A 12,651-nucleotide genomic window follows, 5' to 3' on the forward strand; every position below is an offset into this window, starting at 1 on the left:
TATTGATTGTGTACTGTGTGTGTACCTGTTGCAGTACATGTTGTACTCTGACAGCAGTACTGTGGCCGTGTACTCGATGGAGATGGAGACTCCGCAGCTGAGACATTCAGCTGTTGAAGAAGAGGTGGAGAGCGAGGCCTCTCAGGTACGACACACCTGTAATCAATCAGTTAACCAATCATTTGCTAGATGGATCAGCTGATCACCCCCCCCCCCCCCCCCCAGGGTCTTGAAGGATCTAAAGAAGGACAAAGTCCTGATGAGGAGGAAGTCAGAGCTGCCGCAGGACGTCTACACCATCAAAGCTCTGGAGGCTCACAAGAGAGCCGAGGAGTACCTGACAGCCAATCAGGAGGCTCTCTGACCAGGGTGGACGGTCCCTCCGGAGCCCAACTCTGCCCCCCTCCCGTCCGTTGATCTGAGGTCAGGCTGGCACGATGACGCAGCGTTCAACGCCCTCCTCCCCTCTGAGGTCAGAGGTCATGTGACGATGACATCATCAGCTTCATGTTGCACCTCCAACATTTCATCTGCTGTTTGTTTCCGACCACGAGCAAAGGTCCCTGAACGCATCGCAGACAGACCGAAGGTCCCTGAACGCATCGCCGACAGGCCAAAGGTCCCTGAACGCATCACAGACAGACCGAAGGTCCCTGAAAGCATCGCCGACAGGCCAAAGGTCCCTGAACGCATCACAGACAGATCGAAGACCCCTGAACGCATCGCCGACAGGCCAAAGGTCCCTGAACCCATCGCAGACAGACTGAAGGTCCCTGAACGCATCGCCGACAGGCCAAAGGTCCCTGAATGCATCGCAGACAGACTGAAGCTCCCTGAACGCATCGCTAATACGCTGCCTACACCACAGGAACTTCAACACCTCGCTCCCCACCTGGTGTACCTGACAACCTCGTCAACAATGACATCACTCAGCTGTCATGATGACAGGAAAAAATAACAAGGGTTCTCAAGGTTCTCCAAGTTCAAGTTCCAGGTTGTTGAGTTGCTGTCGTGGGAAACGCCGTCTCCACCTGACCTGACCAATCACCCGTCAGTATGGACCTGCGGCGGCCTGAAGCGGCATCAGACGAACTGACACAAGGAGACACAGTGAATGTAGACGTCCAATCAGCATCCAGCAGTTTTAGTTTGACCGTCATGATGTCGTCAAGTTTTAACCAATGAGAGATGTCGGGCCAAAGGTCACATGAGACAGGAAGTGAGGCTTTCTGAGAGGGTCTGCAGGGGTCTATGGGGGTCTACAGGGGTCTGTGGTGGTCTAAGGTTCAGGTCTCAGGAGTTGGCGTGACGCACACCTGGAGAATTTAAACTTTTATTCTGAAAGGTTCATCTCGACGTCACTGAGCACTGATCAGACTTTTATTTTTTCAGACGTTTGCACTTCCTGCATCCGACTCAAACAGACGGTCTGACGACTTCCTGTTTCTTGTTTGAACCAAACTTCATTTAACTTCCTGTGAATTTTACGAATTAAAATAAATCGACATAGTCGAGAATCAGAGGATTTAGTTTTATTTTGGCGGCGACTCACATTCAGAGAGAGAGAAAAGATGGTGGACCCCGACACTGCTTCCTGTCATCCTGTACTTGTTGAACTTTAATTAGTTTGAGCGTTAATGACATCATCGTCTGATTTTGTACAGATGTTCATGAATGTACAGAAACAAAGAAACAAATAAAGAGACACATGTTTGACAATCAGAGAGTCTGTTTCCATGGATACATACAACACACTGTAACGACTTCTATCTATAATCAGTAAATCAAAAGGCTTTAAGGTGGACCTTTACACTGAAATACAAACAGGAAGTTCTCTGACCGGCCATTCGATTAATCATTATTGTTTACTGTTTAAATCAAACGTTTGTTTCACCATCAGAAGTGAAATCAAATGAACAAGTGACAAAAAGAAACCAAAGTACGGGATCAGAGGAGGTCGAACAGTTAGTCTGGGACTCGTCTTCATCAGGTCACGTTCAGGAAAAGTTTTTACAAACTTTGAGCTAAAACAGAAAATCTTTTTTTCTGCAGCAAATGACCCGGGGTCAGGTTACTCTGGTTCAGGACTCTGACCCGGGGTCGGGTCACTCTGGTTCAGGACTCTGACCCGGGGTTGGATCACTCTGGCTGGTTCAGGACTCTGACCCGGGGTCGGGTCACTCTGGTTCAGGACTCGTCTGAACTTTGACAGTTTTATTTTCTGTAACATCAATGTTGAATTCTTTTTTTCACACGTCGATGAAACGACTCGAGCCGTGATGTCAGCAGCTTCAGACGTTCAGTGTGTTTAAGTCTAAATCTGAAAATACTGTTTTTGTGTCGGTTAAGATCAAAAAACGTTTCTCACCGTTGAACCACAGAAACATGCTAAGCTAACACTAACATATGATGAAATATTCTGCTCTGACAGACCCAGAACCTGGTTCCACTGGGTCTGATTGGAAACATGAAGAAACTGAAACTTGCAGAGCTGAATTTAAATGTTTTTTTGTTTTCAAAGTTGATTTAATGTTTGAGCAGCTCATTTAACTTTTTTTCATTTTTATAGTTTCACTGAATAAAACATTAAAGATTCAAAGAGTTCATCTTAACCCCTGAAGTGGTTGTGGTGTGTTCAGGGCCCACTGACGTTCTCATCATGATGCGTTCAGGGTCCGCTGATGTTCTTGTTGTGGTGCATTCAAGGTCTGTTGTTGTGATCATGGTGTGTTCAAGGTCAGTTCTTGTGGTGAGTTCAGAGTCCATTGATGTTCTATTTATGGTCATGGTGCATTCAAGTTCCGTTGTCATGTTCATGGTGTCTTCAGGGTCTGTTGTGTCATGGTGTGTTCAAGGTCATTTGATGTGCTCGTGGTGTGTTCAGGGCCCACTGAGGTTGCCCCGGCGGGCCAGCCTCAAGGCAGGGGCACTCTGCCGGCTCTGCAGTGTGTTCTGGACCATGTCCTTCCATTGGTCATCGGAGATCTCTTGAGCCCACGACGGCACACCAAGAGACGGCAATGCCACGGCAGCCATCGTCCTCTTCACCAGCTCCACGTGGTCTGCAAGGGGACACGGGAAGTGATGTCAAACAATGAGGTCACTTCCTGTCTGACACTAACATTAATAACATAGCATCTCACCTGCGTCCATTGGGATGGAGGCGCGGCTCCTCTGAGCTGCTGCTCCCTCAGGGTCCTCCTCCTCATCGCTGTCAGGGGGTGGAGCTTCAGGGAGGTGGAGCCCCATCACCTGCAGGAGAGATACAGGTGAGATGTGTGAGGAATGTCCTGATTCATCAAACCATCAATAAGTTGTAACAGAAAGTGTCATAATGAGGTCACCTGTTGCTGGGCAGACTCACCTCTATCCTGTGCTGTACCTGCTGCAGCTGCTCTGTGTGGGAGGGGGCATCCTCCCCCCCGTCAGGCTCCTGGTTCAGAGGTTGGTAGTAGTACTCTCCATTGTTCACTTCCTCCTCTTCCTCCCCCTCCCCCTCCTCTTCCTCTCCGTCCAGCTCCATCTCTCCTCCCACCTCCTCCTCCCCCTCCTCACCTCCTCCCTCCCCTCCGCTCCACACTGGCAGCAGAGCTCCGTCAGCCGGCCTCTCGTCCTCCCCCAGCTCGTCCTCTGAGTTCGGTAAGACTCTCTCGGGTCCCATTGCCGAGCTCCACACTTCCATCCACAGACACTTGACAGATGAGACACACAGGCGGGGTGTGGAGAAGAAACATGAAATTAATATTTTGATTATTTGCAGATTTAAACAGTCAAAGTGAACTTTGATTTCACTGGATTTAAAACATGACACCAGTAAAACTGGTCAACTAAAAACAGTGAACTAAATCCAGTGAACTAAAACCAGTGAACTAAAACCAGTTAACTAAATCCAGTGAACTAAAACCAGTGAACTAAAGCCAGTGAACTAAAACCAGTGAACTAAAGCCAGTGAACTAAAGCCAGTGAACTAAAACCAGTGAACTAAAACCAGTGAACTAAAGCCAGTGAACTAAAACCAGTGAACTAAAGCCAGTGAACTAAAGCCAGTGAACTAAAACCAGTGAACTAAAACCAGTGAACTAAAGCCAGTGAACTAAAACCAGTGAACTAAAGCCAGTGAACTAAAGCCAGTGAACTAAAACCAGTGAACTAAAACCAGTGAACTAAAGCCAGTGAACTAAAACCAGTGAACTAAAACCAGTGAACTAAAGCCAGTGAACTAAAACCAGTGAACTAAAACCAGTGAACTAAAGCCAGTGAACTAAAACCAGTGAACTAAAACCAGTGAACTAAAGCCAGTGAACTAAAACCAGTGAACTAAAACCAGTGAACTAAAGCCAGTGAACTAAAACCAGTGAACTAAAACCAGTGAACTAAAGCCAGTGAACTAAAACCAGTGAACTAAAACCAGTGAACTAAAACCAGTGAACTAAAGCCAGTGAACTAAAACCAGTGAACTAAAGCCAGTGAACTAAAACCAGTGAACTAAAGCCAGTGAACTAAAGCCAGTGAACTAAAGCCAGTGAACTAAAACCAGTGAACTAAAACCAGTGAACTAAAACCAGTGAACTAAAGCCAGTGAACTAAACTGAGAAGCTAACTGGTACCAGAATCTCAGACCTGACAAACCCACTAAACGGAGCAGAACCACCAAAGCAGAAGATGAAGTCCAGACCTTCCAGGCTGTGACATCAAGACCTGAACACCTACAGCCTCATTACAGAGTGAGGAGGTTCTGGTCCACCCTGACCGAGTCCATCTGTGGTGGTCCTGTCCTGTGGTGGACACAGTCCAGCCATGGACAGCAGCACTAACCACACAGCACCGCTCCAGTCCACCAACCAGAGTCCTGACCCAGTTCACTGCAGTCCTCCCCAAACAAAGCTCAGAACCAGAACCGACTGGACCAGCCCCAAAGCATGCTGGGATGTGAACGTGTGTACAGGTAGCTGATGAGAAACACCTGGAGGCTAACAGCTGATGAAGCTAAAGGAGCTAACTGTTTGTTTCTGTCGTTCTTCATCCGGATGTTCAACTCTTCACATGACCGGAAGAAAAACAACAGCAACGAAGTGCAGGGTCTCACCTGTCTCACCTGTCTCACCTGTCTGTCTGTCTGTCTGTCCGTCTGTCTCTCTGCCTGCCTGTCTGTCTGCTCGGAGCTGTTAGCCGCTGCTAGCCGCTGAGCAAACACTTCCGCCTACGTCACGACGCCGCAACTCAGCTGACGTTTTTTTTTAATACAGAAACTTTATTAACAAAAAATACTATAAAATAAATAAATGAATAAAGAAATGTGAATAAATATAATAAAGTAATATTTATTTATTTATTCATTCATCTGTAAACATGTCGCTTTGTTCGGTGTCTCTGAAACATTAAATATATAAATATAAATCTAACGTGCAGCTGGTCTGCGTGTCTCTGCGTGTCTCTCTGCGTGTCTCTCTGCGTGTCTCTGCGTGTCTCTCTGCGTGTCTCTGCGTGTCTCTGCGTGTCTCTCTGCGTGTCTCTCTGCGTGTCTCTCTGCGTGTCTCTCTGCGTCTCTCTGCGTGTCTCTCTGCGTGTCTCTCTGCGTGTCTCACGCTGAGCCCTCCTCCTCGCGCTCCTCTCTGTGGTTCTCATGGTAACGGTCACCTGCAGAAACACACCGGGACTCACGGAGCTCTCACCGACCGACACACCGACCCTCTGCCCGCCTGCAGGACACTGACCCCCGGATCCGCCGCTCTGTCTCCTCAGCTGGTCGAACCCGGTCAATAGGTACCGGATCGATCCGCTCTGATACCCGTCCGCCGTGGATCAGAACCGGCGCGTGGCCTGCGGGGGGATCAGAGGCACCGGAGCAGAGAATGATGACATCAGCGCGTGAACGTCCCGATCCTCCGCGCGTGAGCTGATCGATCATCAGGTCAGTTCATCAATCAGCTGATCGGCTCACCAGCTGATTGATCAGCACCAGCACAGACTTGATCCTTGATCCCTTGACTCATCGATTATTGATCAGCTGATCACTAATAACCAATCACAGCTGATCAATACAGTCACCTGTTAGCATGCTAATGTTAGCCTGTTAGCTTTAAAGAACACCAGGACGTTAGCTTAGCTTAGCATAAAGACTGGAAACAGAGGGAAACAGTTAGCATACTCTGGCTGACATGTGATCTAAACAGGAAGTGGGAGGGTGATTTTTAATCTTCAGGAGCAAAGCTTCATGGGAACTGTAGTTTTTAATTGTTGGTGGAACAGGTTTGACAGGAAGTGATGTCATGGTGACTTCACAGCCAATAGCAGAGGTCTGTCTGTCCTCCAGGTGTTCTCGCGCTCCGACCTGTCCGCCATGCTGCCAGCCTCCATCCAGATCACGGGCGAGCTGCTGTCAGCCGCCGAGGTCCAGGACATCTGTGAGAGTCTGAAGGAGGACAGCGTGCGGCTGCTGTCTGTCCGCGGCTGTCAGCTCGCCGACCGAGACTTTGGACGCGTCTGTCGCAGCGTGGCAGAGTCACACTCCCTCGCTCAGCTCAACCTGAACCTGGGCGTGGTGTCCAGCATCAGCCGGACCCGACACCTGGCCGACGCTCTGAAGAGTAACCGGTCCCTGCAGACTCTGTTGTAAGTCCTCGTCTGACTGGTTCAGGTGACCGAAACGCCACAATGTAATTGGTTTGTGTGACTCTGTTCCCACCCCCTCCAGTCTCCATGGCAACCCTCTGTTGGATGCCGGCCTGGTGACACTGAACTCGGCCCTGTCAACCCACCCGGCGCTGGTCTGCCTGGACCTGGGAGACTGCATGCTGGGAGACGAGGCGCTGGGTCTGATCTGTGGGATGCTTCCGCCCGACGGAGCCAAGTCAGGTAACGTAGCAACCACCTGGCCTTAGCAACAGCCTGTAACACCACAATGACCCGACAACTTGTGGACCGGATCAGAACTGTGACGTCACCAATGTGTCACGTGATGTTTAGTCTGAGGTCCAGACCAGGTTCGGGTGTAACGTCTAAGAACTGCTCAGCTGTAGGGTCAAGAAATGTTTTATGTTCATGAAGACGTGAACAGTCTGCAGTGAGGACGTTTGGTCTCGCGGGGCTTTATTTCAGGCTCAGACCTGAATTCATCCAATCAGCTGTCAGCGCATTGCAAAGTATTCTTCAACACAACGACCACGCAACAACCACGCAACTGTGATACATCTACATCTGAGGTCCAGCCTCAGTTTTAGTCATGCCTCTCTGGTTCCTCTGCAGGTCTGAGGGAGCTCACACTGAGCGCCAACCCAGGAATCAGCTCCAAAGGCTGGGCTCAACTCGCCATCGCTGTGGCTCACAGCTCCCAGCTTCGAGTGCTGAACCTGGACTACAACCCACTGGGTAACGCCACGACTACACTGTACTATACTGTACTACACTGTATTACACTGTACTATACTGTACTAAACAGTACTACATTGTGCTATACTGTACTACACTGTACTACACTGTACTATACTGTACTAAACAGTACTACACTGTACTAAACAGTACTACACTGTACTATACTGTACTAAACAGTACTACACTGTACTAAACAGTACTACACTGTACTACACTGTATTACACTGTACTAAACAGTACTACACTGTACTACACTGTACTACACTATACTACACTGTACTAAACAGTACTACACTGTACTAAACAGTACTACACTGTACTACACTGTACTATACTGTACTAAACAGTACTACACTACTACACTATACTAAACAGTACTACACTCTACTACACTGTACTATACTGTACTAAACTGTACTATACTGTACTACACTGTACTACACTGTATTATACTGTACTACACTGTACTACACTGTACTATACTGTACTATACTGTACTACACTGTACTAAACAGTACTACACTGTACTACACTGTACTACACTGTACTACACTGTACTACACTGTACTACACTGTACTACACTGTACTAAACAGTACTACACTGTACTACACTGTACTATACTGTACTATACTGTATTAAACAGTACTACACTACTACACTGTACTACACTGTACTTCACTGTACTAAACAGTACTACACTATACTATACTGTACTACACTGTACTACACTATACCACACTGTACTAAACAGTACTACACTGTACTACAATGTACTACACTGTACTACACTGTACTAAACAGTACTACACTGTACTACGCTATACTACACTGTACTAAACAGTACTACACTGTACTAAACAGTACTACACTGTACTACACTGTACTAAACAGTACTACCCTGTACTACAGTGTACTACACTGTACTAAACAGTACTACACTGTACTACACTGTACTACACTGTACTATACTGTACTAAACTGTACTATACTGTACTACACTGTACTACACTGTACTAAACAGTACTACATTGTACTACACTGTACTATACTGTACTATACTGTTCTACACTGTACTAAACAGTACTACACTGTACTACACTGTACTATACTGTACTAAAAAGTACTACACTGTACTATACTGTTCTAGACTGTACTAAACAGTACTACACTACTACACTGTACTACACTGTACTACACTGTACTAAACAGTACTACACTGTACTACACTGTACTACACTGTACTACACTGTACTAAACTGTACTACACTGTACTACACTGTACTACACTGTACTACACTGTACTACACTGTACTACACTGTACTACACTGTACTATACTGTACTAAACAGTACTACACTGTACTACACTGTACTACACTGTACTACACTGTACTAAACAGTACTACACTGTACTACACTGTACTACACTGTACTAAACAGTACTACACTGTACTACACTATACTAAACAGTACTACACTGTACTATACTGTACTAAACAGTACTACACTGTACTAAACAGTACTACACTGTACTACACTGTACTACACTGTACTAAACAGTACTACACTGTACTACACTGTACTAAACAGTACTACCCTGTACTAAACAGTACTACACTGTACTACACTGTACTACACTGTACTATACTGTACTAAACTGTACTATACTGTACTAAACAGTACTACATTGTACTATACTGTACTATACTGTACTAAACAGTACTACACTGTACTACACTGTACTACACTGTACTAAACAGTACTAAACAGTACTACACTGTACTAAACAGTACTAGACTGTACTACACTGTACTACACTGTACTATACTGTACTAAACAGTACTACACCGTACTGCCGAATTTCCCTTTTAGGGATCAATAAAGTGCTATCCTACTACACTGTACTAAACAGTACTACACTGTACTATACTGTACTAGACTGTACTATACTGTACTAGACGGTACTACACTGTACTATACTGTACTACACTGTACTACACTGTACTAAACAGTACTACACTGTACTAAACGGTACTAAACAGTACTACACTGTACTATACTGTACTATACTGTACTAGACTGTACTACACTGTACTATACTGTACTACGCAGTACTACACTCTACTGCACTGTACTGCACTGTACTCCACAGTACTACACTGTACTCCACAGTACTACACTGTACTACACTGTATTCCACAGTATTACACTGTACTACACAGTAGTACTGTCTGGTTCTGTTTCCAGGTGATCAGATTGCCGGCATGCTGGCGGTTGCTGTGGCGTCCAGCAGAACTCTGGAGGTGTTGGACCTGGAAGGAACCGGACTGACCAACCAATCAGCACAGGTCGACCAATTGCACTGCTCTGTCCTCCTCCTTCTCTTCCTCTTCCTCCTCGTCCTCTTCCTCCTCGTCCTCTTCCTCCTCCTTCTCTTTCTCATCTTCCTCCTCCTCCTCCTCCTCCTCCTCCTCTTTCTCATCTGACATAATGTTTTGTTTATCGATGATACCTGATCGATTATATCTGATCAGTTTATCGATGATACCTGATCAGTGAACCTGTCAGATAAATAAACCAATCTCTCTTTCCGGGTCCAGGTCTTCTTGGACATGGTGGAGAACTACCCAACCAGTCTGCGGGTTCTGGTTCTGGCAGAGAACGACATCAGTCCAGAGCTGCAGCAGCAGATCTGTGACCTGCTGTCTGAAGGGGAGGAAGACGATGACAGAGAGGCCCTGCCCCTCCACCCGGGCCCCGCCTCCAGCAGCGCCCTGCTGCCAATCAGAGACAAGTACCAGCCAATCAGAGACAAGTACCAGCCCCCCGCCTGGCTCCCCCACAGCAGTAAGGGCTGAACTCCTCCCCACTGTTCTCACCTCTCCGTCCCACCAAGCTGTCCCCCTTTACCTCCGGACTGGTCCACAAAGACCAGTCCAGACTGCACAAAACTAGCACAGAACCAGTACACTGGGTTTACTGGTTCTACTGGTTCTGTTTGTCATACTGACTCCACTGTACAAGAGCCAATACTGGTTCTACTGGTTCTGTGGATATATGCTGGTTCTACTGGTGTAGCTTACCATAGTGGTTTTACTAGCGTGAGATCACTTGTTGGTACTGGATTTTAGATTGGTTCCACTGGTCCCAGTTGAGACTAGTACCAGCCTGGCCTGTCCCAGTTGAGCCCAGTATTTGCCCAGTTCTGTGTCAGTGTCCTTGGTGATGGTCGGAGGTCTCAGTGTGGTTTTGTTTTTTATCTAACCCAGTTAATCTTCAGATCAGTGTATTTATCAAAGATCTGCTCTTCTTCTGTGGTTCCTCTGCGAGTCCATGTAGCAGTGGGGCTCTGGTTCTGGTCCTGGTTCTGGGTACAGTCACACCGGCATTTAAAACTGAAATCAGTTCACCGAGATCATTTGGATCATGGTGCTGATGGTTCCTTCCATTTTCAACAGAATCAACTAAAGATATGGTAACATGAGAGTCGAATAAAAAACCTCCTAAGTCCTTTCCTAGCCACTTTTCCTTGACCTCAATGGAAAATGTCACAAGGTCATAAGGACAGATGTGGAGGAGAGGAGATGAGGACAGACGTGAAGGAGAGGAGATGAGGACAGACGTGAAGGAGAGGTGATGAGGACAGATGTGAAGGAGAGGAGATGAGGAGTTAGGAGTCGACTGCTCTCACTCTACGTCATGAAGCGACGGTGAATGTTGTTGACGTGATCTGTGGTAAAACTACAAAGTCCAGAAGATGGACTACAAAACGCTCCTCTGAGATCCTTCCTGGATCCTCCCCGCAGCTTTGAGCCTTTATTCAGGATCTGTCCTTTGTACAGACAGCTTCTCTTTATTCGTGCTGCCATTTTGTTTTTAATGAATGATTTAATTTAATAATTTATTCTTCAATAAATGAAGCTAACAAAGCTGCTAATGGTCAGCTACCATGATTAGCTTGATGGCTAATGGAGCAATAAGTCCACAGATGTCCTCCGTCTCTGCTGTCTCTGTCCAGCAGCTACAACAGCGTCCTCCATCTGAAGACTGTTTGTTTCAATGTCGGTGTGACTGTGTAAACCTTAAATAAAGTTTCTTTGAATGAATCAGAGGAACCACACAAACTTCTGGATGTTTAGAAATCATGAAAATCTCTAAAATCACTTTTTACGTCGATCTTCAAAGAAACATTCAGTCAGACTGTCTAACAGCTGGGAGAGCAACATGAGATAAAGGTCCTGAAGGTCTTGAAGGTCTTGAAGGTCCTGAATGTCTTGAAGGTCTTGAAGGTCCTGCAGGTCCTGAAAGTCCTGAAAGTCCTGAAGGTCTTGAAGGTCCTGAATGTCTTGAAGGTCTTGAAGGTCCTGAAGTTCTTAAAGGTCCTAAAGGTCTTAAAGTCCTGAAGGTCCTGAAGGCCCTGAATATCTTGAAGGTCTTGAAGGTCCTGAAGGTCCTGAAGGTCTTGAAGGTCTTGAAGGTCCTGAATGTCTTGAAGGTCTTGAAGGTCCTGCAGGCCCTGAAGGTCTTGAAGGTCCTGAAGGTCCTAAATGTCTTGAAGGTCTTGAAGGTCCTGCAGGTCTTGAAGGTCTTGAAGGTCCTGAATGTCTTGAAGGTCCTGAATGCCTTGAAGGTCTTGAAGGTCTTGAAGTTCTTAAAGGTCCTGAAGGTCTTGAAGGTCCTGAAGGTCTTGATGGTCTTGAAGTTTTTAACGTGTCGTTCTTTGAACCCACAGACTCCAACACCCAGATGGTCTTGCTGACATCAGGTCTAGGTGACAGTCTATTGGCTGAGACTGAGATGTGACCCCTCCCACAGACACACCCACTTCCGGTTTGACCTTGTTTGGTTTGTTTTTCTGCACTGCACTTCTCTGGGTTGTCAAATCACCTGATCACTAGCCAATCACATGCTCTGCATGGTTTGACGTAGCACCTGTACGTAGACGGGGTGGAGCTTGAACGGCACAAACCTTTGGACAGGTGTAGCTCGACAGGTGTACTGTGTGTTCATGAATGTTTGTTCTGCTGCTCTGATGTCACAATAAAACTGTTTACAGCTTCATACGAACAACGACTCTGATTGGTCCTTAAGTCAGTGAACTAGCATCGCTAATGTTAGCTCAAGACAACATGGAGGCATTTACAGCAGCTAAGAGCAGCTAGCACTGTCGGCTAATGTCAGCATATACCTTTGGATGTCGGACCTGGGACGGAACATGGTCGGACCTGGGACGGAACACGGTCCGACCTGGGACGGAACACGGTCGGACCTGGGACGGA

General features: G+C 46.7%; 2 protein-coding genes and 1 long non-coding RNA gene across 7 annotated transcripts; 2 read left to right on the plus strand and 1 right to left on the minus strand.

Annotated features, from left to right (window-relative positions):
* Window positions 1–366: 366 nt before the first annotated feature.
* LOC113744726 (uncharacterized) lies at window positions 367–1,722 on the plus strand. Its single transcript, XR_003461776.1, has 2 exons — window positions 367–769; window positions 800–1,722. It is a non-coding gene; the product is annotated as an uncharacterized LOC113744726 (long non-coding RNA).
* mea1 (male-enhanced antigen 1) lies at window positions 1,520–5,792 on the minus strand. 5 transcript variants are annotated; one of them, XM_010753857.3, is made up of 4 exons: window positions 5,662–5,792; window positions 3,365–3,691; window positions 3,144–3,252; window positions 1,520–3,062 (listed from the first exon to the last, which is right to left on the minus strand). In XM_010753857.3, exons 2-4 carry the CDS (start codon window positions 3,680–3,682, stop codon window positions 2,881–2,883), a joined length of 609 nt encoding a protein of 202 aa, XP_010752159.1. In that variant the 5' UTR covers window positions 3,683–3,691; window positions 5,662–5,792; the 3' UTR covers window positions 1,520–2,880. The 5 variants fall into 5 exon arrangements, with proteins under 5 accessions (XP_010752159.1, XP_010752156.1, XP_019123389.1 ...); XM_010753854.3 differs by having other exon boundaries at window positions 5,652–5,784; XM_019267844.2 differs by lacking the exon at window positions 5,662–5,792 and adding an exon at window positions 5,115–5,299 and having other exon boundaries at window positions 3,365–3,693.
* lrrc73 (leucine rich repeat containing 73) lies at window positions 5,775–12,433 on the plus strand. The gene is made up of 7 exons (XM_010753853.3): window positions 5,775–5,911; window positions 6,314–6,612; window positions 6,695–6,855; window positions 7,246–7,368; window positions 9,620–9,720; window positions 9,973–10,219; window positions 12,105–12,433. The coding sequence occupies exons 2-7, from the start codon at window positions 6,341–6,343 to the stop codon at window positions 12,173–12,175; spliced, it is 975 nt and encodes a 324-aa protein (XP_010752155.1). The 5' UTR covers window positions 5,775–5,911; window positions 6,314–6,340; the 3' UTR covers window positions 12,176–12,433.
* The last annotated feature ends 218 nt before the right edge of the window (window positions 12,434–12,651 follow it).

This window comes from Larimichthys crocea, unplaced genomic scaffold (assembly GCF_000972845.2).
Source record: "Larimichthys crocea isolate SSNF unplaced genomic scaffold, L_crocea_2.0 scaffold143, whole genome shotgun sequence".
In the NCBI taxonomy this organism is placed as follows: Eukaryota; Metazoa; Chordata; class Actinopteri; family Sciaenidae; genus Larimichthys; species Larimichthys crocea.

What these genes read in the sequence shown, in the direction of transcription:
- lrrc73 (XM_010753853.3), top strand. Translation starts at nt 6,341, where the DNA reads ATGCTGCCAGCCTCCATCCAGATCACGGGCGAGCTGCTGTCAGCCGCC. An exon ending in GCCCGACGGAGCCAAGTCAG is followed by an intron (nt 6,856 to 7,245) that starts GTAACGTAGCAA and finishes GTTCCTCTGCAG; the next exon opens with GTCTGAGGGAGCTCACACTG. An exon ending in TGACCAACCAATCAGCACAG is followed by an intron (nt 9,721 to 9,972) that starts GTCGACCAATTG and finishes TTCCGGGTCCAG; the next exon opens with GTCTTCTTGGACATGGTGGA.
- mea1 (XM_010753857.3), bottom strand. Translation starts at nt 3,682, where the DNA reads ATGGAAGTGTGGAGCTCGGCAATGGGACCCGAGAGAGTCTTACCGAAC. An exon ending in AGGTACAGCACAGGATAGAG is followed by an intron (nt 3,253 to 3,364) that starts GTGAGTCTGCCC and finishes TCTCTCCTGCAG; the next exon opens with GTGATGGGGCTCCACCTCCC. An exon ending in CTCCATCCCAATGGACGCAG is followed by an intron (nt 3,063 to 3,143) that starts GTGAGATGCTAT and finishes GTCCCCTTGCAG; the next exon opens with ACCACGTGGAGCTGGTGAAG.